This window comes from Lissotriton helveticus, chromosome 7 (assembly GCF_964261635.1).
Source record: "Lissotriton helveticus chromosome 7, aLisHel1.1, whole genome shotgun sequence".
Lineage (NCBI taxonomy): Eukaryota > Metazoa > Chordata > Amphibia > Caudata > Salamandridae > Lissotriton > Lissotriton helveticus.
The window spans coordinates 1,881,297,992-1,881,324,782 of NC_136068.1; the positions used below are offsets into that span (position 1 = coordinate 1,881,297,992).

At 44.1% G+C, this 26,791-nt stretch overlaps 1 protein-coding gene across 1 annotated transcript in view; it reads right to left on the reverse strand.

Annotated features, from left to right (window-relative positions):
* Positions 1–26,791, reverse strand: part of LOC144770850 (uncharacterized) — a 67,635-nt gene that overhangs the window by 31,575 nt on the left and 9,269 nt on the right. Inside the window, exons 2-3 of the mRNA XM_078655630.1 lie at positions 18,697–18,823; positions 17,957–18,070 (exon numbers count right to left, since the gene is read on the reverse strand). Of these exons, the coding sequence (XP_078511756.1) occupies positions 17,957–18,070; positions 18,697–18,823 (241 nt within the window). The remainder of the gene's footprint in view (positions 1–17,956; positions 18,071–18,696; positions 18,824–26,791) is intronic.

The window sequence follows — 26,791 nt, forward strand, 5'->3', positions numbered from 1 at the left end:
GGCACGATAAAAACATTTTGTGTCTGATCTGTGGCCCAGGAGAGTTACAGGGGACTTATTTTCTCTCTATATCCTTAATTTATGTATAGTACATTGACATATGTGTATGAAGTACTGTTTATTTTCCAAAATAAAACAGTCACTCAAGGGTTTACCTTATTAAGTGATATTAAAGTGTTTTACTGTTCACTACCTGTCTGACGTACACCAGCTCCTTAAGAAAGCCTTAAACTGTTCACCATCTGCCATAGTACTGTGTGCCCAAAAGAAGCAGTGGTAAATTGCTCCAGCTGTTACAATTAGAGCCCAGTAACTCCTAATTGCCTTGGAGCAACTTGGAGCGGTATAAGATATAAATAAAAAAAAATATTGAGATGCAGCAATACAGAGTTGTAAATATCATGATGCAGAAATATTGTGTTAAAAAATATATATTGTATGTAATCTCGATGTTGAAAATATCTATGGTGTTAATATCATTTACAAAAATATTGTTGCTAACAATAACGTTTTTAAATCATTTATATGTATTTTAGTATATATTTCTATTGTATATGTTATAAGTTGTTTGAATAATTATTGTTAATGTTTTTAATATAGTCTGTAAATTTTATATGATTTTAATTTAATGTAATAGTTTATTCTCATTTTTAAGATCGTAGCAGGTTGTGGGCCTAATCGGGGTACAAGGTAGGAAGTAAATTAAGTATAGTCAATTAATAATTAATTTTCGATTAATATTAATTATTTAATTGGTAATTATGTTAATTGTTTATTTTTTTTCTAAGTTACGTCTTAGTTCTAGGTTGGTGGGTTTTCAGGGGTATAGTGTGGAAAGTTTTTTTAATCATAATTAATTAATACATTTTTCATATTGTAATTGCTGTGAGAAGTTGGTCTGATATATAGTGCTCACTATTCTTGTGATCACTCTGTATCATTCCAAACAACCCTTATTGATGATTGGTTGTAAGTCAACCTGATAGACCAGCTATCCTAGTAGCGTGGACAAAAGCAGTCTTTAGGCTAAACTCTAGAGGGCGTGTTAAGCCAGCCGTTTTACCATCACATATACCCCTTGAACACCAAGTGAAAGGACACCACACAAGTTGTTATAAAAATAAAGGATATTTATTAATAACAAGTCTACCCTGAACTCTTTATGAGTCAGGAAGCTAAGCACAATACAAAACTCTTAAGAAAATACTGTAAGTTGCACAAATAACACAAATGCCCGAGGGGCACGAAAAACCATATACTTTAAAAGTTGAATGCGAAATACTAGCGGGTGAGTAACACGATCCAGAGGCTTCAGGACCGCTAGGACTACCTTACTGAACCCTCAGGTTAGGAGCAGGAGGCCTAGGGAACCCGGGTGCAGAGTGGGAACTCTTACGCGGGATGCGGGACAAAGTCTATGGATGCTAGAAATTCTAAAGTTACTGTTTCCGGACGAATCCGACTATGTAGACTAAAAACGACAAAGGATCTGGACACTAGGATAGTGAACCTGTGCTGGAGCACCGAGATGCTCGAGTTACCTAGCCCAGGGGCTGCGGCTGCATAGGGTTCAAAAGACGTCGGGAATCCTCGTTGTAGTCTATGGAGCCTGAAAGAAGATGTTGCTGGCAGGCGACCAGTGAAGATGTTCGGTGTGATCCAAGGCTGGATCCGTGAAGAAGATGACCTGAAAGCAGAGGGGACTCAGTTCTCAATCACTAGCCAGTGATTGTGTGGGCACCAGGATGGCACCGGATGAAGTCACCGCGATCAGGTGAGTGGGCGACGCTGGACTCTGCAGCTACACGGGCCAGGAGGCGTTGTCGGCGTCTAGGCTGGAGGTGCGAGCTGTCCCACGATGGTGTCTGCTGTCGGCGATGCTGGATCCAAGATTGGAGCAACAAGCCTTGGCAAAGGCAAGCCCACGCGGTGGAGTCAAGATGGCGTCTGGAGTGGACCAGGAGGGTCCAGGGTACTTCTTGTTGGACAAGAAGCAAGGGCCAGTCTAGGGGACCTAGACCAGCGGTGAAATCGTCGTGGTACGTCGTCAGGAGGGTCACTAGCCGTCGGGCAAGTGACCGGACAACGTGGCAAGCAGCGAGGAAGCAGAAGGGCCCCACGCAGATCTCGTGGATGCTGGGGGGCTGGACTTCGGTGCTGGAGCTGCTCAGGGTTGGGGCTTCTCAAACCCCAGTGCACTCACTCGAGGATCACTTGGCGGTCATGCTGGTTAAGTGTCGTGCAGGTCTTGAAGATAGCCGGTCCCACGGGTCTCGTCGCACCCACGAATCTCAGCTGGGCTGATGATGCAGGTAGGGGTCAGAGATGGCAGGGAAACCGGGTCTCGTCGAGCTGGTCAGTCTTGATCCGGAGGATGGACGTGCAGCAAACCGCAAGCGCTTAGATGGTGCCTGCTGATGCAGGGTGGCTACTCCTTAGCCACAAGGGAGAGTCTTCAGAGAGTGACAAGAGTTCCTTTCGTGGAAAGTAGTTCAAGTTTCAAGATTATCCAATTTGGGAAGGGTGCCCGCTCCTACCTTGATTCTGAAAAAAAGGGGCTGGCACGCGACTAGGTCCTGCCCATCGGTGGGACCAGGAGGGGGGTGGTTACACCCCTCTCCTTTGTCCGGTCTCTCCCCAGCTCAGGGGCTGGTGTGCCCCTGGAACTGGTTTGAGCCGGCATATGCAGAGTGAGCACCGGGGTGCCACTTGCAGTCACCTTCCTCTCAGGCCTGCCTACCTGGGATACACAAAATCCTGTCTGGGATGGTGCTGGCACCGCCCCTGACAGGAAACCCTTTGTCCAGGCCTCCCTCGCTGGAAGGACTCCCAGCAGCAGGAGGTCAGACTTGTGTCTGTGGTGGCAGCATCCATTTTGTGATGCTGAGGCTCGAGTTAGCTTTAACCGGGGTTCACAGTTACATACATGTCGTGTCCCTCTAGAAGGGTGGAATGCTAACCCCGTCGCCAGAATTGGCGAGGGGTTAGTATTCCAATTCGTATGACACCTTACTTGACATGTTTTGATAATGCTATGCCAAAGTTAGCATTTAACCGCGAGGATTATAATGCACTTAAGAGTATATGGTATAGCGTTATCATGGAACAGCTATTAGGGCTTGGTTCCGCAAGCTGCAAACGGGCTCAGCTCATGCCAGAGCACCATCTCACATAATTCCAAGCACTCTGCCTTCAGGACTGATAAGGCCTTCCATAGGAGTGACTGATAGGGATATATGTGTCCATTTTATGTTTAGATATAGGGAACTATATCTAAAGCAAAGGGTGATTACACCACCTTGCCCCAGCTGTCGTGCAGCCAGTTGTGTCTGTTTTGGATTGCCAGCCAGGGGTGGCATAATACATGCTGCAGCCCCTGGTAGGCCCTGGGTACACCTATGCCCTGGATACCTAAGGTATACTGTACAGGGACTGAAAGGTGGCCCAGTCCCAATTGGTAAATGCACCTAGGGTACATGGTTGTAATTTAGAGAGAGAACAGCTAGGCTGTGGGTCTGATTAGCAGGCCCACAGCCAGGGAAAGTCGTAAATCAGTGAAGCAAAAAGCAAAAATCTGGGGTGGCCGTGGGATTGCAGACCCCACTCTCCTACATAACCCCCCCCAAACTTAGGGACATTAAACTAACCTTGACCAGGTGAGTCTTCCTGTTCTAAGTGGAAGTACCTGGAGAGACCATCTGCATTACCATGGTCAGTCCCTGGGCGGTGCTCCACTGTAAAGTCCATCCCCTGTAGGGAAATGGACCACCTAAGAAGTTTGGGGTTTTCACCCTTCATTTGATTTAGCCATAAGAGGGGCTTATGGTCGGTCTGAATCTTGAAATGAGTACCAAACAAGTATGGCCTCAACTTCTTCAGGGCCCAAACCACAGCAAAGGCCTCCCTCTCAATAGCTGACCAACGTTTCTCTCTAGGGGTCAGCCTTCTACTTATAAAAGCAATGGGCTGGTCATGACCATCAATATTCAGCTGAGATAGAACAGCTCCCACACCCAACTCAGAAGCATCTGTTTGGACAATGAAAGGCTTGGAGTAGTCTGGACTCTTGAGAATAGGTGCAGTGCACATGGCCTGCTTTAGGTCATCGAATGCCTTCTGACAGCTAACTGTCCACTGAACTTTCTTTGGCATTTTCTTACTTGTCAGGTCATTAAGTGGAGTCACAATGGTTCCATAATTTCAGACAAATTTCCTATAGTAACCAGACAGGCCCAAGAAAGCTCTGACCTGTGTCTGGGTGGTTGGAGGAGCCCAATCCTTTATGGTCTGTATCTTGCTCTCCAGAGGTTGAACTTGGCCTCCACCTACAAGGTGGCCCAAGTATACAACTTGACCCTGCCCTATCTGGCACTTAGTAGCCTTGATAATGAGGCCTGCCTTTTGCAGGGCCTCTAAACCTTTCCTTAGGTGGATCAGGTGATCCTCCCAGGTGGAGCTAAAGACAGCAATATCATCTAGATATGCTGCACAAAAGTCATCCAACCCAGTGAGAACTTGGTTCACCAACCTTTGAAAAGTGGCAGGTGCATTTTTCAAACCAAAGGGCATCACCACAAATTGGTAATGACCTCCTGGGGTAGAAAATGCTGTCTTGGCCTTGGCATCCTCAGCTAACCTGATTTGCCAATAACCAGCTGTGAGGTCAAATGTACTTAAGAAAGTTGCAGAAGCCAACTTGTCTATCAGTTCATCTGCCCTGGGTATTGGATGGGCATCTGTCTTAGTGACAGCATTGAGACCACTGTAGTCTACGCAAAACCTCATCTCTCTCTTACCATCCTGGGTGTGAGGTTTAGGCACCAGAACTACAGGACTAGCCCAAGGGCTCTCTGAGGGTTCAATGACTCCCAATTCCAACATCTTTTGTAATTCTTGCTTTATGCAGTCCCTGACGTGGTCAGGTTGCCTGTAGATTTTACTCTTTATAGGCAGACTGTCTCCAGTGGCCACCTCATGTGTGCACCAGTTTGTCTGACTGGGGGTCAGAGAAAATATTTGTCTGAAGGATTGAAGGATTTGCTTACAATCCTTTTGTTGATGCTCAGAGAGGCTGTCAGAAAAGACTACACCATCTACTGACCCATCATCAGGGTCCTGAGTGAGCAGGTCTGGGAGAGGGTCACTCTCTTCCTCCTGCCCCTCATCTGTGGCCATGAGCAAGCCCATGTCCTCCCTGTCAACAAATGCTTTCAGCCTATTCACATGAAGTACTCTGTGAGGGCTCCTGGGAGTTCCCATGTCCACCAAGTAGGTGACCTCTCCCTTTTGCTCAATGGTGATGTGGGGTCCAGACCATTTGTCCTGGAGAGCTGCTGGGGCCACTGGCTCCAACACCCACACCTTCTGTCCTGCATGGTAAACAGTTAGGACATCCTTTTGGTCATGCCAAGCTTTCTGAAGTTCTTGGCTGGCCTCCAGGTTTTTAGATGCCTTCTCCATGTACTCTGCCATCCGGGAGCGGAGACCAAGTACATAGTCCACTATGTCAAGATTAGGCTTTTTGAGAGGTAACTCCCATCCTTCCTTCACAAGACATAGGGGTCCTCTTACAGGATGTCCAAACAAAAGCTCAAAAGGGCTGTAACCAACCCCCTTCTGTGGGACCTCTCTGTAAGCAAACAGAAGGCAGGGTAAAAGGATGTCCCATCTTCGCCTAAGCTTTTCAGGTAACCCCTTTATCATCCCTTTGAGGGTCCTGTTGAATCTTTCAACAAGCCCATTGCATTGTGGGTGATAGGGTGTGGTAAATTTGTAATTTACACCACACTCCTTCCACATAGCAGTCAAGTATCCTGACATGAAGTTTGCACCTCTGTCAGAGACAACCTCCTTAGGAAACCCCACTCTGGAGTAAACTCCAACCAGGGCCCTAGCCACAACAGGAGCTGTAGTGGTCCTAAGGGGAATAGCTTCTGGATACCTGGTGGCATGATCCACTACCACCAGTATAAATCTGTGCCCAGATGCTGTTGGGGGGGTCCATTGGTCCAACAATGTCAATCCCCACTCTTTCAAAGGGAACCCCCACCACAGGTAGTGGTATGAGGGGGGCCTTTGTTGTGCCACCTGATTTGCCACTGCCTTGGCAAGTGACACATGAGCGACAAAACTCTTTAGTGTCCTCAGACATATGAGGCCAGTGAAAGTGTGGGGCAAGCCTGTCCCAAGTCTTGTTCTGGCCTAAGTGACCTGCAAGGGGAATTTCGTGGGCTAATGTGAGAAGGAAACCTCTAAGAGACAAGGGGATGACCAGCCTCCTGGTAGCACTAGGCTTGGGGTCTCTTGCCTCAGAGTATAGGAGTCCATCATCCAATATACCTTATGGGCACCTGTAGCATTCCCTGCAGCCTCAGCAGCAGCCTGCTGTCTTAGGGGTTCAAGAGAGGAACAGTCTAACTGTGCCTGCCTCAAGTCTGCCCTGGATGGTCCCCCTGTTCCAAGAAACTCAACCTGTTCAGGCTCAAGTTCTTCTAGGACAGTTCCTTCTGGGGTCTTGGGGTCAGTCTCCTGAGAGAGCTGATCCTCTACCTGAGGCAGGGGGGAAGGGTCAACCTTACCCCTACTGCTCTTTCTCTTGGGTAGTGTCTGGTCCATTCTTCCAGGATCCAGCACTAGTTCAGCTGGGCATTTCTTGGCCTGTGACCTAGTCACAGCGAGGACATGTGCTGACAAACCTAACATTTCCACATGAGTCCTATACTCCACATCTGACCATAGGGAGGATTCCAAATCATTGCCCAAAAGACAGTCCACTGGGAGGTCTGAACTAACAACAACCCTTTTGAGGCCATTTATCCCTCCCCAGGAGAAATTAACAAGTGCCATACTATGGGAGGTAGTGGCATTGCTAGCATTGGTCACCAGGTAGTCTGAACCTAGTATTACCTGGTCAGGGTCCACAAAGTTTGGTGTCACCATAGTGACACTGGCACAAGTGTCCCTGTAGGCCTGAGCCATTTTTCCATTGATCAAAGGCGTTTGCCTGTACTTGCCCAGAGTACTGGGACTTATTGTAGGGGTCATATCCATGTCCCCAGTACAAACAAGAACAGCCTGAGTAGGTATCCTGACTAAGTCAGAACCCGCCTCAGTTCCCAGGGTTAACCCCATTATAGCCTTGGGAGGATTACTACCACTACTAAATGTACTAGGGGGTGCAGGTGCCTTAAGGGCAGTAGTGGTAGGAGTTGGGCCTTTCTTGGTGCACTCACTAAACCAGTGAGTATTACTTTTGCAGTATTGGCACCATGGTGTCTTCTGGCCATTATTCTTCTTCTTTTGGGAATTCTGGGTCCCACCCTCCTTGGATTGTTGGGGCCCTGTTGAAGACTTCTGGTCATTTTGCTTACTCTCATTACCCTTGGGATCTGCTTTCTTCTGGCCACCACCCTGGTTCTGGTTCTGCTGCTTGACCTTTGTTCTGACCCATCTGTCTGCCTTCTTTCCCAATTCTTGGGGAGAGGTCAGATCTGAGTCAATAAGGTGCTGATGCAGCAACTGATTCTGACAATTATTTAAGATCTGTTCTCTCATAATTAGATTATACAATCCTGTGTAATCAGTAACTTTACTTCCCAGTAACCAGCCTTCAAAAGCCTTAGTGGCACAATCAACAAAGTCAGCCCAATCCTGAGACTGAATTTTCTGGGTGTCTCTGAACAGCAACCTGTAATGTTCAGTTGTTAAGCCAAACCCATCAATCAGTGTATTCTTCAGGACTTGGTAATTGTTAGCATCCTCAGCTCTAGTAGTGAGGAGCTTATCTCTACCTTTACCTTCAAAGGAGAGCCGCAATATAGCTGCCCACTGACTCTGGGGGATGCACTGGACAGTGCAGGCCCTCTCCAAAGCAGTCATCCGTTTGTGGATGTCATCCCCTTGTTTAAAGGGGGGCACTATCTTACTCAGGTGTCTAGTATCAAAACACCTGTCTTTATCCTTAGGGATATTGCTGCCACCAGTGGGGACTGCCCCACTCAACTGTTGCTCTCTAGCAAAGGCAAGCTTCTCCTTGGCAAGGGCAAGTTCTTCCCTCTGAATCCTCAGATTAGCCTGTTTCATCCTTGCTTCATGTTCTCTCCTCTGAGGGGAAGTCATTCTCCTCTGGGAAGAAATCATCCTCCTCTGATAAGAGGCATGAGAGTGCACAGATCTATTGGAGTCCCTAGAAGGAGACCTGTCTCTTCTAACTCCAAAGTTAGGCCTGCTTAGGGTCAGTACTGGGGGTCCCCCAGATCCTTCCCTATGTAGGTCTAAGTTGGCCCTAGTAAGTCTGCTGACTAGCTCAGGACCTTTGTTTGCCTCATCCCCAGAGAGATCCTCTTCATCCTCCTCCTCCTCTACTTCTTCAGTTTCAGGGAGGTCAGGATCACCAAGGGTACCCTCTAAGGCTGGCATGCTCCCATCTGTCTGAGAAGCTTTCCTAGCATCATATGTCTCTAAGAGACCTAACAGAAAAGGAGTGGTAGGGTTAGAACCCTGTTTCAATTTCCTGGAGGTACACAACTGTCTCATCTCCTGGAAACTGAGAGCTGCATATCTTGAGTGGACCTGTGGAGGGTCACTAGCCACTAGGGGAGTCTCTGAAGACTCTCCATGGGTAGACATGCTTCTAGTGTGGTGTAAGTGATGCACCTACCTACACTATGGGTTTACCGACTGATCCCTTGCTAGAGTTGTAGTTAGGGTGTGCTGAGCCCTGTTACACTACAACAGCTGGTTCAGTAGAACTCAGAGTATTCTAAGCTAAGTTATATGTACCTTGGTACTTATGTGATCTTTCAAATGATATTCTTAGGATACGTGTGTGGTAAAACAACAGCAAGCTCAAATCCCAACCGCTGCTCACCAATGTGAGAAGTTGGCCTGATATATAGTGCTCACTATTCTAGTGATCACTCTGTATCATTCCAAACAACCCTTATTGATGATTGGTTGTAAGTCAACCTGATAGACCAGCTATCCTAGTAGCGTGGACAAAAGCAGTCTTTAGGCTAAACTCTAGAGGGCGTGTTAAGCCAGCTGTTTTACCATCACATATACCCCTTGAACACCAAGTGAAAGGACACCACACAAGTTGTTATAAAAATAAAGGATATTTATTAATAACAAGTCTACCCTGAACTCTTTATGAGTCAGGGAGCTAAGCACAATACAAAACTCTTAAGAAAATACTGTAAGTTGCACAAATAACACAAATGCCCGAGGGGCACGAAAAACCATATACTTTAAAAGTGGAATGCGAAAAACTAGCAGGTGAGTAACACGATCCAGAGGCTTCAGGACCGCTAAGACTACCTTACTGAACCCTCAGGTTAGGAGCAGGAGGCCTAGGGAACCCGGGTGCAGAGTGGGAACTCTTACGCGGGATGCGGGACAAAGTCTATGGATGCTAGCAATTCTAAAGTTACTGTTTCCGGACGAATCCGACTATGTAGACTAAACACGACAAAGGATCTGGACACTAGGATAGTGAACCTGTGCTGGAGCACCGAGATGCTCGAGTTACCTAGCCCAGGGGCTGCGGCTGCATAGGGTTCAAAAGACGTCGGGAATCCTCGTTGTAGTCTATGGAGCCTGAAAGAAGATGTTGCTGGCAGGCGACCAGTGTATATGTTCGGTGTGATCCAAGGCTGGATCCATGAAGAAGATGACCTGAAAGTAGAGGGGACTCAGTTCTCAATCACTAGCCAGTGATTGTGTGGGCACCAGGATGGCACCGGATAAAGTCACCGCGATCAGGTGAGTGGGCGACGCTGGACTCTGCAGCTACACGGGCCAGGAGGCGTTGTCGGCGTCCAGGCTGGAGGTGCGAGCTGTCCCACGATGGTGTCTGCTGTCGGCGATGCTGGATCCAAGATTGGAGCAACAAGCCTTGGCAAAGGCAAGCGCACGAGGTGGAGTCAAGATGGCGTCTGGAGTGGACCAGGAGGGTCCAGGGTACTTCTTGTTGGACAAGAAACAAGGGCCAGTCTAGGGGACCTAGACCAGCGGTGAAATAGTCGTGGTACATCGTCAGGAGGGTCACTAGCCATCGGGCAAGTGACCGGATAACGTGGCAAGCAGCGAGGAAGCAGGAGGGCCCCACGCAGATCTCGTGGATGCTGGGGGGCTGAACTTCGGCGCTGGAGCTGCTCAGGGTTGGGGCTTCTCAAACCCCAGTGCACTCACTCGAGGATCCCTCGGCGGTCGTGCTGGTTAAGCGTCGTGCAGGTCTTGAAGATAGCCGGTCCCACGGGTCTCGTCGCACCCACGAATCTCAGCTGGGCTGATGATGCAGGTAGGAGTCAGAGATGGCAGGGAAACCGGGTCTCGTCGAGCTGGTCAGTCTTGATCCGGAGGATGGACGTGCAGCAAACCGCAAGCGCTTAGATGGTGCCTGCTGATGCAGGGTGGCTACTCCTTAGCCACAAGGGAGAGTCTTCAGAGAGTGACAAGAGTTCCTTTCGTGGAAAGTAGTTCAAGTTTCAAGATTATCCAATTTGGGAAGGGTGCCCGCTCCTACCTTTATTCTGAAAAAAAGGGGCTGGCAGGCGACTAGGTCCTGCCCATGGGTGGGACCAGGAGGGGGGTGGTTACACCCCTCTCCTTTGTCCGGTCTCTCCCCAGCTCAGGGGCTGGTGTGCCCCTGGAACTGGTTTGAGCCGGCATATGCACAGTGAGCACCGGGGTGCCACTTGCAGTCACCTTCCTCTCAGCCCTGCCTACCTGGGATACACAAAATCCTGTCTGGGATGGTGCTGGCACCGCCCCTGACAGGAAACCCTTTGTCCAGGCCTCCCTCGCTGGAAGGACTCCCAGCAGCAGGAGGTCAGACTTGTGTCTGTGGTAGCAGCATCCATTTTGTGATGCTGAGGCTTGAGTTAGCTTTAACCGGGGTTCACAGTTACATACATGTCGTGTCCCTCTAGAAGGGTGGAATGCTAACCCCGTCGCCAGAATTGGCGAGGGGTTAGTATTCCAATTCGTATGACACCTTACTCGACATGTTTTGATAATGCTATGCCAAAGTTAGCATTTAACCGCGAGGATTATAATGCACTTAAGAGTATATGGTATAGCGTTATCATGGAACAGCTATTAGGGCTTGGTTCCGCAAACGGGCTCAGCTCATGCCAGAGCACCATCTCACATAATTCCAAGCACTCTGCCTTCAGGACTGATATAGGAGTGAATGATAGGGATATATGTGTCCATTTTAGGTTTAGATATAGGGAACTATATCTAAAGCAAAGGGTGATTACACCACCTTGCCCCAGCTGTCGTGCAGCCAGTTGTGTCTGTTTTGGATGGCCAGCCAGGGGTGGCATAATACATGCTGCAGCCCCTGGTAGGCCCTGGGTACACCCATGCCCTGGATACCTAAGGTATACTGTACAGGGACTGATAAGGTGGCCCAGTCCCAATTGGTACTGCACCTAGGGTACATGGTTGTCTACTTCTTTTTAATATTGATGTGTTTCGTGAGCCTGAAAAGGTTGTCTCCATTTCAAAAAAAGAAATCAAGATAACGTTTCTTAATTTTCGTAAGGCTGAACGAGACAAAGCCGTTGGCAATCTTGTTACTATAAAATTTTATAAAGACCTAAATCTAGTTCCCGGACTACAATCCTACCTTGTATTTGTGACTCGCCCTTCTCACCAGTACGTTTTAACACGGGTCAGATTGGGCATAGTACACCACTTGGTTGCTTTTCCAAATACAAAGACTAGTTCAAACATCCCCTGTCCATGCGATAGCACCTCTAGGCAGAGTAGTTGCCACTTTTTGCTTTTTTGCAAATTTTATCAGTGCTTTAGGCTAAAATACCTTAAACCTATTTTTATCAAATATAATATTTGCACTACACAAACAGCATTGATATTTTTATCTTCATTAGAGAACGAGGAGACTTGTTTTTTTTTAGCTACTTTTATTCTAAAATGTACAGCTGCCAGGAAAAGTATTGTATTATAATGTTGTCTACTTACCTGTCTGTACCTATGCTCTACAGCTGCCAGGATCTGTTTATGATGATATTACTGTTTAACGCTCCTGTCTGTATAGATATGCTTCCACTTTTAAATTTTATATCAATTTCTGTATTTAAGGTATTGCTAAACTTGATGTTGACCACAGTATTGATTAATTATAATAATTTTTAATGTACAGTTACCCATGAAAAGTCTAGTGAGTAACTCCTACTGATCCCCAGCTAATTTATGTAAGAATGTTTGTATTTTATAATGATGCTGGCCTATAGAGGTGGGATCACTTCCAATCTGATGCACTTTAGCCTTCTTTTCCTTTTGGAATAATTATATGGTGTTTTTTAATATTTCAATCATGTATTTCTGCTTGTATGATTTGTATGTACAAATCGAATAAAAGCTTTTTGAATTGAATTGAATTGAATTGATAAGGTGGCCCAGTCCCAATTGGTACTGCACCTAGGGTACATGGTTGTAATTTAGAGAGAGAACAGCTAGGCTGTGGGTCTGATTAGCAGGCCCACAGCCAGGGAAAGTCGTAAATCAGTGAAGCAAAAAACAAAAATCTGGGGTGGCCATGGGATTGCAGACCCCACTCTCCTACAATTGCTCATTATGTATATTGTGTAATTTATTTCATGTTTCATTTATTTTTTGGGTGTGTGTTGTGGTTTTAGTAGGGGTAAAGGGTGACAAGGAAGCTAATTATAATTGTTAATTATTAATAATTATTACATTGATTCTTAATAATGTAAAATGTGTAATTAAGATATTTTTTAAGTTCTATATCAGATGTGGGTTGTTGGGTTGGTAGGGCAAAGGGTGGAAAGTTAATTAAATATATTTAATTATTATTTCAATATTAATTACTGTTTAATTGATAATTAGATACAATATGTAATGAAGATATTTTTTAAGTTATGATTTATGTGCTCGTTGTTGGGTTTGTAGAGATAAAGGGTGGAAACTTAATTAAATATAATTATGCTATTATTAAATAATTATTATCCATTGTTTAATTGATAATTAAATATTAAAATGTATACAATATATCTTACATGTGTGTTGATTGGTTTTTAGAGGCAGGCATTGAAAAATCCACTCGCCCGCTCGTATTTGCAAGGCATATTTAATTAGGGCAAGCTATTTTTAGGTACTACTCGCCCTTTCTGGCGAGTGGAAAGACAGACTTACTTTTGACCTCTGTCTCTGAAAGCAGAGCAAATGTGACAGGCATCTTTATTGCTCACAACGTGAATGAGCAATAAAAATACCTTTAAATCTTGCTAACTTGTCACAAATTACTCACAGAGGTCAGTGCATTACAGTTAGGTCTAGTAGATTTTTTATTTTTGAAGTTACTAGACCTTCAGGCCTAGTAAGAATTTTGCGATTTTTCGAGCCCTGTAGAGTTTTAGGGTGGGAAGGTATTTAAGTAATAATAAATGCATTCATTCTTAAAAAATTGTGTTAAGTATCATATTATGTGTTAGCTGTGTTATGTTTTTTAATTGTAAATAACTGTTATCTGTTGGATGTTATGCTTGTGAGAATAGAGTGTGATATTTCAATTATATTGATAGTATTTGTTTAAGTTATAATTTGTATTAAATGTATTAAACATGCAATTTGTTTAAAAACATAGATTTATAAATACAATTTGTATATTTAAATATTTATATTTCTTGTTATTTGATATAGTTGTTAAAAAAAATATCTGTTGGATGTTATGCTTGTGAGAATAGAGTGTGATATTTCAATTATATTGATAGTATTTGTTTTAAGTTATAATTTGTATTAAATGTATTAAACATGCAATTTGTTTAAAAACATAGATTTATAAATACAATTTGTATATTTAAATATTTATATTTCTTGTTATTTGATATAGTTGTTAAAAAAATTTATTTGTTTAAAGTCAACTACTTTCTCTCTACCATTGCCCTCATTGGAGTGGGAATAGTAAATTTCATCCCTCTGCAATGCAACGCTTCCCTTACTGTTACACAGACTGGAGTGGGCATAGTACATTTTACCCCCTAGTCCAACCCTTTCCCTTCTGTTGCACAGACTTGAGTGAGAATAGTAATTTTTACCCGTCCTAACTCTAACCCTTTCCCTACTATTGCAGAGACTAGCGTGGGAATAGTAAATGTTTACCCTTCTTAAGTTCAACCATTTCCCTACTATTGCATAGACTGGAGTGGCAATAGTAGTTTTTGCCCCTCCTGAATCCAACGGTTTCCCTAATGTAGCACCAACTGAAGTGAGAATAGTCATTTTAACCCTCCTTAGTCTAAAGCTTTCTCTATTGTTGCACAGACTTGAGTGGGAATAGTAAATATAACCCCTCTGTAATCCAATGCTTTGTCTACTGTTGCACAGACTGGGGTGGGAATAGTAATTTTTACCCCTCCTGAGTCCAACTCTTTCCCTACTGTTGCACAGAACGGAGTGGGAATAAAAAATTGGAGCCCTCCGCAATCCAACACTTTCCCTACTGTTGCACCGACTGGAGTGGGAATATTAACTTGCACTTTCCCTACACTCTCACGGACTAGAATGGGATTAGCAAGTTTTACCTATCCTGAGTTCAATGCTTTCCTTAGTGTTGAACAGACTGGAGTGGGAATAGTATATGTATTATTGCTAAAATGTAATAGTTTTGCTTATATTCCTTACATTTATATAGTCCGGAGTCCAACTCTTTCCCTACTGTTGCACAGAACGGAGTGGGAATAAAAAATTGGAGCCCTCCGCAATCCAACACTTTCCCTACTGTTGCACCGACTGGAGTGGGAATATTAACTTGCACTTTCCCTACACTCTCACGGACTAGAATGGGATTAGCAAGTTTTACCTATCCTGAGTTTAATGCTTTCCTTAGTGTTGAACAGACTGGAGTGGGAATAGTATATGTATTATTGCTAAAATGTAATAGTTTTGCTTATATTCTTTACATTTATATAGTCCGGAACCCATAGAGGATTAGTGGTGAATTAGTATGTGGAGATGAGAATTCATTTGAGCGGTGGACAGGTGAGTTTGTTATTTGCACTGAAAAAGGATAGTGGCTGTATGGGAGAGGGAAGGGTTTGCATTTATATAACAATTGCTACCCCTGACGAGATGTTAAAGCACTTTTCGGTGGGTAGCACGGTACTCCGGAACCAAAACAGGATTAGTGGGGAATTAGTATAGGGAAATATGAAATTAATTTGAGAGGTGGACATGTTAGTCTGTTAGTAGGATTGAAAAGGATAGTAGAGGGAAGGGTCTTTTTGGCTCATAGCAGTAGGAGGAGGTTTGGGAGGTGTAAAGGAGAGATGGCGGGGAAGAGTGAGAGAGAAGGGTTTAAAAAGGGTTGTTTCGGAGATATGAATAGTAAGAGAGGTATGACATGATGGAAGGAGGGGTAGAGGAGGGAGAAGTCTAGAAAGGGTGATTTGGGTTTGGGATGAGTCAGAGAGTGTAGGTAGAGGATATACTGAGAGAAGGTATAGGGTGAGATCTAGGGTAGTGCATTGGAGATGCTGAATGAGAAGCAAAGAAATAAATATAAAGATACACAAGTCAATGGAAGGTATATATGTGTAAGGAAGTTTATAAGTAGATTTCAATTGTATTTAATAAACTCAGACATTCAAGTGTTGCTGTAGTTTAAGTTACTTTGTATTTATATATATTTGTGTAATTTAATAGTGAAGCAATTGTAGATAAAAGGTAGTAAAGGTTTATCTTTTTTATGCAGTCACCTATATACATGTTAAACATAGAATAATATAACCATAAGTAATGTGTACATTTGTTAAGTAGAACTAATGAATAGCTATATATCTTTAAACATAATTATTTACACATTTATAAAAAATAATACAAATAACTATGTACACATATATAGTCCAAATAAATGCTTGTACACACAGGGAAATGCTGTATATTTATGATCTGTCTGTGTATTTAAAATGTTATTATTTTGAATTAAAAATGTTTGAAATACATAATATATATTTTTAGTAAAATGTGATTTTTGATATTATTTACTTTTCTTATGTGTAAATAAATTGGTATGTGTTTTACAGCTATGTCCATTTTATTTGTTACAGTTTTTAATTTACACGCATCTATATATATTTGTTATATTAGTCGTATTTATAAAAAATAGTAAATTATATAATGGACATTTAAATTATTTTAATAATAGTTTTAAATTATATATGTTTAGATAAGCATACACACATACATATATAGGTGTGTTTTTAAATAAATAGAATATACATTTTTTAACTATTTCAATGTATTTCATTTACATTATATTACAGTTACATGCTAATATATGTAATGTTTATTATTTTAAACTATATACATGATAAAAAACAATATTTTTGTATTCAATATTAGTGTTCAACGATTTTTGGGGGTATTTTGTCATATACATTATGAGTATCGGAAAACAATATTTTATTGATCGATATTTTCGACAATATTTATATACCACTATATTTGTGGTCACAATATTTTGTCAGTGAACTCCTGGAGCAGGTCTTATAATGCGCAATAGTGAACCATGTACCAGAATCACAGTAATTACAAATCCTGGATACTTGAAATCTCAAAGATTACATCACACCATGTAGGGCAGTGAGGTGTAGTGACTGTCTGCTGCTTCACACAGATAAGGACCAAGACAACAAGAAACATGAGGGTAGTAGCGCTAAGGATACAAAGAGCCCAAATCGATATATCAGGGGTGCACTGACACGCTCACTGTGTCAGTGCAAAGTCCTGCAGTATCCTCTCATGCAGCATTCACCACACACCCTCAAGAGCTCATTTCAAAAACACATCAAGCAGTGCATTAGCACAGTTACAGCATAGAAGGATCAGCAGTGAAAGGTTTACAAAATATTACTTTTCAGGCTATTCAAAATAATCTGGGTTAGGGAAAAGGATGGAAGTTTACATGGCATCATTGTGGGAACTAACATTTATCCTCATTAAGGGAAAATTTAATTATCATGTTTAGTTCAGTCAGCTAAGAGAGAGAATTTAATTTAAATGGCCATAGTGTTTGGGACTATAGAATTTAGTTCTACATTTCTGCACGCAAGGGGCCAGTTAATATTAGTGCATACACACAAGGTTCATTGCTTTATCCTTTAGTTATATTTCTAGTGCTATCGTACTAATTAATTTTCCTTTATCAAACTTGAACGCTGTGCTTCATACATACGAATCCAGCTTCAGAACCCTCACTTCCACCTGGCTCTCTTTAGGAATGGTGATTACACAAAGCAGTGGTCTAAGAAGATACTGCAAGAGTATGTCCCTATCATATGTTACCAGATGGATAAAGAAGGGGACTGCAGGAAATGAAAAGCACGACTGCAGTGGCGCATACTTTTCTACATAGGGGCAGGAGGTGGGTTAATGGACGAGCAGTCCATGGAGTGTGTCAATAAGCAGTATGGGAGCTCAATCAGCATTAACTGAATGTTGCTGTGTGGTGAACAGGCTCCAAGGCACTGCCAAACAAGAGGGGTGATCGTATTCCTTTACCAAATACAGTCCAAGAATGCAGCTATAGATAAACTTCTACCATGACCTGCAAGTAATCCAACCCTAAACAAAATATATGTATGGTCCCTGAATGCACCAACCCACCTGTATTGTCCTGCTAACAATACCATGATATGGTACGGGTGCTCCTCTCAGGGCAACATTAATAGCATCCCAAGCAAGTATCACATGCAATTTGTGTATGTTACAGCTATCACTTAAATATGATTTTTCAGCAACCAATTGTTCCAGGATAGCATGCATGATGGTGTTACAGGTACATGCAGCTGTGAGTGGATTTCTTTCATTCATCAGGCGCGGTGGCGATTCTTACACCCAGTATGTGCTTGTTTATTTAGGTGTCTGCTCATCAGTCAAAATGACTTTCATAAAAATTCCAACTTACATGAAGTGGGTTCCTTCACGTCTGATTCTCTTTCAGGAAGCGGAGGGTCGCGGAAGGACGCCTCTTTTTCTCTATTAGTCCGGAGTAAAATGTCACGATTAACAATTGTATAGCCTGTTATTGTAAACATAGGTAAAGCTGTCATTAGTAACCTTGGGTTATGTACAGCTGGCAAAGACAGGCTGCAATGTGGCTATTACCCTTCATTCACTAGTACTATTTATATAGGTAAAGAGAAAAGGCTAAATTCCTGATCATGAAATTCAGACATCAGGGTTCATATCCAAGTCTGAGAAGCTGACCACAAGTCTACTGATTTGGGGCAAATCCATATCTACTTGCACCTGCTCAAAGTATGAAATTCTGTAACCATTTCAACTGGTGCTTGGTGCTGGGTTTGCACTTCAATATACAAGTAACATGAACTAAAAAACCTACTTACATTTGTTGCCCAAAAGGGGCCTCACAATATTTAAATGCACCGATCAAATGATGGCAAATAATGAAATTGTCTGTGCCTGCAAGATGTTCTTTAAAGTTATATACTGTCTTTGGCATCCAATGTAGGTCCAGGTTGGCCAAATCTTTTCTACAGCTATGTAAACAGATTGCATTTAGATTCATAGTCAAGAATTGTTTTGTGTGTGGATATCCTGAAAACCTGTAATGGATCTGTACCTCCTACACTTGTTCTGGATGCCTCGGTTTTCGATTCTAGCTTTAAGTACAGTGTTTCTTACCAAGAGAGAGTAAAGCTTGGTGAACTTCCATCATCACGCTCTTGTAAAGATCCTTCTGCCACTCATGCAGATGTGTCCACTCCTCTTCATTAAATAAGGCAACAACATCGCGAAAGGTAACTCGCGCCTGAAATAGCATGTTAGGCATCAGACACTCATAAAATGCACTATGAAGAACATAAACAGAATACAGTGATCACAGAAGTTAGATCTCATTTATTTTCTGCAAATAGATTTAGCTCTTCTCCCCTTTTTTCTATGACACTTTATTCACATGAACATAAACTTATATAAAAGGCAGCAACTGTAGCTAACAAAGATCTCTTTGCAAATTATAAACATAAAATGATATTGTGTAGTGGTGGCCAGCATACTATATATGAATTTCATCTGCACACCAGCATGATGCTAACTCCAGACTTACACAAACTTTACACTCAGCACAAGTGGTCCATATTGAAGGATGCAACAAGTAAGCATATCAGGACTTTCTGCGTTGTTAGATATGTTCAAAGGCATTCCTGTAAACCTCTATCCACTGCACTCCACTTAGTGGTACACAATTTAGACACTTTTCTCAATTCCACAATTTAGCATAATAAACAAATCCTTCTTAACAGGAAACCTATATACTGGAAGGTTTGGAGAAACTAAGATCTACTTTGGGTTACTCAACTTTTAGATCAGGGCTCACCAATTCAATGTACGCAATTACAAACTCTTTATCATTTGCCTTCTTCCTTTAAACCTACATTTTTGACCTTGCAGAACGTAATACTTGATACTTACGCTAAACTCAAATCTTCACCTTCCTCACCCTCCCAACCTTTTTCACCCTGGCATAACCTTTTGCACATACACCCCAAAGCGTCCACCATTAATTCCTGTTTAATGGCACCTCCTGAGATCTGGGACAAAACCAAAGTGAAACTCTCATGGGAATCTGATCTGGGAACGAATTGGCACATTTCTTTTTGGATCAAACTTTGGACGAAACTCAGGAATTCATCCAGAGTGGCCAGCAAAACACAAACACTCTTTTTTATTTACAATAGATTGATTTTTACCCCCACATACCTACATAAAATACACAACACACATTTTAACACCTGCTGGACATGTTCCCAGCTTGATGCTGATCTTCATCATACGCTTTCCACCTGTCCACAGCTTTTTATATTTTGAAAACAGGTCTGGCACCAAATCAAAACTATATTCGACACCACAATTCCCCTCTCCCCCAGAAACATTTTTCTAGGTAGTATATTATCGGATTGGAAAACAAGTCAATCCCAATTATCTCTTATTGATTTGTTTATAGCTGTAGCTTCTCAGCAAATATAAAAATTCTGGAAAGATTCCTCTAAATTGTCCTATTTAGCTTGGTGGTATGCTGTGTGTCACAATCATCGCCTCGATACAGCACTTGTCCATCCTATCTCTCTTGCTACTAAACGTTCTCACCTTTGGGGCCCACACACACAATTTCTAGATGATACCATGAAGAAAACATTTGTACCTATTCCCTCACAACAAGCCTCCTTGACCTCCTATTGTTTGTTTATCATTATGCTTAATTTATAATTTTCTATAACATCTTTTAAAATTGTGTATTTTTCACATGTACTGTAATTTACGATTTTTGTGAACCTTTGATTGTATTCATATAATCTTCTACATTATCCTTTTACTATTTAATAGATATTATATATTATTATTATTCTTTATTTCACCTTCATATATTTATGGATTAACAAATAACTGTATATACGAAGTATTGTTTTTATGATCATATTAATCTTTTCAATAAACCTTTTCTTGAACTTAAAAAAAGACATGTTCATAGGCATAAATGCCTTTTAAGTACCAGTGATCACATTGGCCATATTATCTCCTCTTTAACCTGAAATTTTGGTCCTTAATTATCTGTAAATCAATTCCATCCTGTGAGATAGGCACCAAGCTGCATTGACAGCATCTCACCCACGGCGTCTTTAGGTTCAACCATTTTCTTATTTATCAATTTGCACATGCAAGCCAAGCAACATGTTACATTTTTTACCAAGATGATACAAAAACATTTGCCACACCACTGCACATTGCTTTAAGACCACCAGAGTTGGGAGGTCAGCCAGCAGCAAGGCAGAAATACAGAGCCTCAAACACAGAGCACACAACCACAAGACCAATGGCTCAAACTGCAGAGGGGAAAAATGAAGAGGGAGCTGACCAGGAAATTATCCTGAAGGCAAACCAGAACCCCAACCAGGAAATTAGCCAGATAATTCTGGGACCTACCCACTCTCCTGTCATTAAGTCATGTTCCAGTATCCTAAAATGTTGAACCTAGTCAGCTGACACTGCAGAACTTCAGGGAAAGAAAAGATATCAAGGCCACGGAAACTGAAATCCAGCAGGGGACATCCATGCAAAGGCCATCTTTCTACAAAAGTCATGATTCACAAGTAAACTCTGCCCATGCCCATCAAGGATCAGTGAAGACAAGATCCCCTTGGCACAGGAAAGCATGTGCCCTGTAAGGCTCAGGGGAATCTCACAGCAAGGTAGACATCTGCCAAAATAGATCCTTGATCAGCTCAGTTCATGGCTTCTTTTCTTGTTCAAGAACAGAGAGGGAATATGTGCAGTTGTGCCAAACCTCAACTCTAATAGAATTTAAAAAAGAAAAAAACAGGTAGCCCTCTCCAGAGTTCTGGTGGGAAGGTGCCACTTGCAAACAATTTGTTTTCTTTCTGTAGAGTATAGCAGTTTGCCTTCTGCCTTTAGGACCCCAAGGATCTACGCACAGCCTCTGACTGCATGGGGCTTAATAGCGTACTTGAGGGCTTATAAGTAGTGATGTTTATACTTCTTTTCAGCAAGTTTTGAGTTTAGAGCTGGCCTGTAATAAGAAATAAAAGCAGAGGCCCCTAGAGAGATACAGTAATATCCTATACCTTATAATACCATCTTCATAAAACAGCGTTTTCCGCCCAGTTCTGGTGCCCATTTTTGGGGAAAATGTTACAAGTGTTTTTTTTATGATGAGTAATTAGGAGAGCTTTTGACCCCATTTTACACATCCACTCAGCATGGATATATTAGCATCCTAGCTACATTAGACTCAGAGATATATGCACTTTCAGAATAAGGATTAATGAGTGGAAAAACATGCATCCACATACCAGTGATGTCAGACTAAAAAAACACAGCCTGCACACCAGCAGTAGTAGTTCTGAACAACACATCTGCCTCTGCCTCTTTCTTGTCGTTCACTACTGCTCCTGCCCCCCCCAGACTTATGGGCTGGAATCCTGATTCACAAAAGCGCATGGTTTCTGATTGGAAAATATACTTCTGGTATTTATAAAAGCTCTTTTACAAATCTGAAAAGTATTCCTGATTCCTAGAAAAGGTTGTGGGATCCTTTTAGGATCACACATTAGAGAGGGCCTGAAAGGGATGTGCCCCACATTTCTGTGATTTAGTGAGGAGTGTGTCAATAGTTTGTGGGTGAATCAGAGAACAACACCACAAAAGGTGTGGTACCTGATTCTCAAAGAATCTATCCACGTAAGACATCTCTTTTAGGATGGAGACGGCGCACTCTAGCGAGTAGGCACTGATCTAAAGAACTGCTGCCTTATTTCTCCGTTGTCCCCCAAACTCAAAACTTTTTTTTTAAGCACTGGTCCCTTTGATGGAAACAAACTGTTTTTTTTTTTAATACTTCCCATGCAGGAGTGCAGATACTGGGACTGGTGTCCACTGTCCCTTGCAGGCCTTCTTCCCTGCATCAGCCAAAAACAGGGAATCGCAACCTGCGATGTACCTAATTAATATTCATAAGGTAGGTAATTTTGTGACCCCTGAAATTGTTTAATTTATATTGCAATCTATTACTATATATGTCTTATCGCAAACTGCATTTCCATTCGCAAACCAGTTGGCGGTCCAGCTGGCGGGTTTCTCCGCCGCTCCGCACCCTATCATCTGCGGTGTCCCCCAAGGGTCGTCTCTTTCTCCTCTTCTTTTCAATACTTATATCTTTCCTCTTATTGCTGCTCTTCGGAATCTAGATATTATTAATTATTATTATTATTATTATAGATGTCACGGTGTTTAATTACGCCGATGACCTTCAACTCATTTTCAACATTTCTTCTTCTCCCTCTTCTGCTCTTAATGTTCGATCTATTATGACTTTTATCAGTGACTGGATAAACCTCAACCACCTTAAGCTCAACCCCGATAAGACCGAGTTGGTGCTTACTGGCGGGGTCTCCAGTCCCTGATCTTCTTCCTTCTGGCCCTCTTCTCTGGGACCCCCTCCATTTCCTTCTACCTCTGTCAAGACTCTTGGTGAAGGAGTTAGCAGTGATCTCACCATGCATTCTCAAATCAGTGCGGTGGTATCTTCTTGCTTTCTTAAGCTCCGCACTATACGCAAAGTCTCCCAGGTTTTTTTTCCATTACAGCATTGAAAATCATCTTACTAGCCATGGTCATATCCCGTCTGGACTACGGAAATGTCCTGTATGTTGGTATCCCGGCATACGAGCTCTGTCGCCTCCAACTAATCCAGAACCAGGCTGCCAGGTTAGTTTTCAAACTGCCTAAACACCACTATGTCACCCCTCTGTTAAAAACTTTACACTGGTTTCCGCTCACTGAACGCTCCCTGTTCAAACTGGGATGCATGATTTTTAAGGCTCGAGCTGGCACTGCACCTGTCTTGTTGTGAATCTATCTAGGACCCTAATTTGATATTCCCGATTCATGCCCTTATGTGGTTATAACAAAGCATACCCTTATAAAGGCATAGGAATCATGTCCATATCTAGTCATAGCCCATGCCGTCCAAATACGGCAAGGCTACTCCCACAGACTCCTAGAAAGTACAACGTGTTTGTTGGAAAGGGGAGTCTCTGGTTGGCGCAGTGCAGCACTGGCGACAAGCAGGGACTCTCTCTTCCACGTCAGTGCTAAGGGTTACCTTCAAGAACAACCTCTGCTTACCCTCTAGGTAGTGTGGCGCAAGCAGTCTAGGCTAATCTCTGGGGCACATGGGGTTAAACATTTGCAATATCACACCATCACAACCAACCCACCACACAATGACACCAAACTGTATTGTATTAAAAATATATTCTCTTTATATACTTTTTAGAAGCAGGCTTGTAAATACAGTTTGTTACTTTAAAAGATTGCGAGGTTCCAGTTACTTTAAGCAATGTCACAGTTCTTGTTTAGCCTTTAGGGATGGTTCTTCAGTAGGCGTTGTTCCCTAAAATGCAATGTTCTGGGCCTTCTGCCCAATTTCCGTAAGGTAATGTGCCTTCTAGCGCTTCTAGGCGCTTTGCGAATCCTGTGCGCTCTGTTCGGTTTTCCTCCGCGGCCCCCCCCTAAGCCTCACGCATCAAGCGTGAGCGGCGTACAGTGCGGTCCTTGCGAACCGGCGGTGCGAGGCGTACTGCCGTGGAGCGGAGGCGCGCTGTTCTCAGTACGTTCCCCACTGGTCAGGGTGCGATGCAGCCCAGACAAGGGCAAGGGCCAGGGAGTAGAGGCAGGGCTCAGGGCACGGTGCGCCTCGAGCGTAGGAGGGGGGTGTGAAGCGCACGACTCTCAGCGCGCACACTCCGGCTCAAGCGAGGCACACAGGTCTTTGAGCAGCGCACAGTACCTTAAGTCTTGTGGAGCGGACGGCTGAAAGGGGGGGCCTGTCCCACGTCGCGTTGCTTCCCTGGGGTCGATGGGCGCTGCGGCTCTCAGCCGGGCAGGTCACGGGTCACCCGGGGCGGCGGTGATTGGTGGCGGCAGGGTCCTTTCTTTGGAGTTCGCTCCGACCCTGAAGGCGGCGGCTGTGTGGTGGCGGCAAGTGGCAGTACGGTCCCCAAGTGCGGGACGTACCCAGCCAAAGTGCCGGTTGCAGCTGTGCGCTCACAGCTGAGCTGTCGGGCAGGATGCCGATCAGAGGGGGGTTATCACAGGGCGGCAGTCCGTCTTTGCAGAGGGGTCTACGGCGCGAGGCGCAGTCGACTCGGGTGCTGGGACCGGACGGGTCCTCCTTCACGTTGCTCTCGGGGCTCACAGGCAGATGCAGTCACGGTGCTCGGGCCAGCGGCGGCTGGGCCTCACGTTGCTCTTGCTGTTCACTTTGGGCCCCTGTCACGGTGCTCGGGGGGATATCGATGTCCTGGATCACGGGGAGCGTGGCAGAGACGCACAACGCTCTTGGTCTCCTCAGTCAGCGCTGCAGCGATGAGCAGCCCACACAGCAGTTCCTTGATCAGGGAGGGTAGCGCCCACTGTTCCTGGGGCGCTGGTCAGGGGGCAAGTTCACAAGCAAGCCCTTGGAGATCTTTTAGCAGAGTTTGGCACAAAGTTCAGTAAAAGCAAAAGTCTCTTGTAGTCTCTTCTTTTCCTCTCCTTCTGCAGCAAGGCACCAGACACAGGCCAGAGACAGCACTCCTCCTTGTAGTCCTTCCAGGTCCTTCTCTTCGGGCAGAGTTTCTTCTGTAGCGCAAACAGGATCTAATTTACAAGGAGCAGGGCTCCTACTTTTATACCCAGTTTCTTTTGTTCTTACAGGCCAGGGGGGCCTTTGCCTAACTGCTCTCAGTTCCTGAGCACTTGTGGTGGGTACTTCTGCTTCTGCATTCAGTGTGAGGGCAGGCACATCAGCCGCTCCCCAGGGGGGCGGAGCCGGCATTGTGAGGACAGGGGCAGCCTGAGCACTTTGTTGACAAGCTTCGGTCCTTCCTGGGCCAGGTGCAGGCTGAGTCATCAGTCGCTCCCCAGGAGGGCGGAGCCAGCATTGTGGAGGCAGAGCACAGCCTGATGCATCACTCAGGGGAAACTCCCACCCCCCACTAAGGTGTCATCCTGATATTCACCACCTGTCAACTCCCAGCCCTGTCAGTCACACACTCAGACAGTCAGATACACACAAAAGCAGAGGCGGGCTGAAATGGTTAGACAAGCAAATGCTAGCTTTCTAAAAGTAGCATTTGCAAACACAGGATATTAAAATAAACTTTACTAAAAGAAGTATTTTATTATTCTGAGTTCAGGCATACTAAACATTAATTTCTACCATGTTCCCTGAGCCTGCTGGGATTATAGAGTGTAATAATTCCAGCAGCCCATCTGGCCTAAAAGGGAACTGGTAGCCTTAAAATAGTGAAAAACGAATTTGGCAGTAATTCGCTATTAGAACATGCCACACACATCAGGGCATGTCCTACCTTATACTTACAATGCACCCTGCCCTCAGGCCTACCATAGGGGTGACTAACATGAAGTTAAGGGAAGGTTTAGGGGCTGGCAAGTGTGTGCACTTGCCCAGCCAGCATGACAGTACCAGACTGCACGCAGGTTCTGCAATGGCAGACCCTAGACACATTTGAAGGCTGCTTCTGTGGGTGGCGCAACCAGCGCTGCAGGCCCACTAGCAGTATTGGCATTCACAAGCCCTGGCACTCCTGGTGCACTTTACTGGGGACTAACAGTAAATCCAATGAACCAATCATGGACATCAATCACATGTACACTTTACAACAGGGAGAGCATATGCACTTTAGCACTGGTCAGCAGTGGTAAAGTGCCCAGAGTCATTAAACCAACAAAAACAGGTCAGAGAGAGTATTGGAGGAAGGCAAAAAGTTTAGGGATGACCCTGCCAAGAGGCCCAGGTCCAACACAACCCCCTTCCAGCCAAAACGCAGGGTAGACCGATCACCACTGTGATGGGCTTCCCTGCTTTGGGCGATAGAACCTGGACCTGGCCCGCAACAGCAGGGGCACATTCCAGTTCTACGCCAATCTGCACCTACTTTAAATCCTCTGTCCATACTCTCAGGGTCCACCCAGCTAATCCAAGGAGCACCCTTCTCTTCCCCTGGGGACACCACCTGTGCAGCGTCTAACCTTAACTCGCTCCCAGGTGTGTCCCAACAGGCAGTCATCAAATCACAGTGGCCACTGACAGTAGTCAGGGCTGAGACCCAGGCCTCATGCCTCTCAGTGCTCTCAAACCTCTGTGGCCTCAGAGAGCGGGGGGCGGTAGCCCCAGGTGCTTGGCACCCTTTGTCCA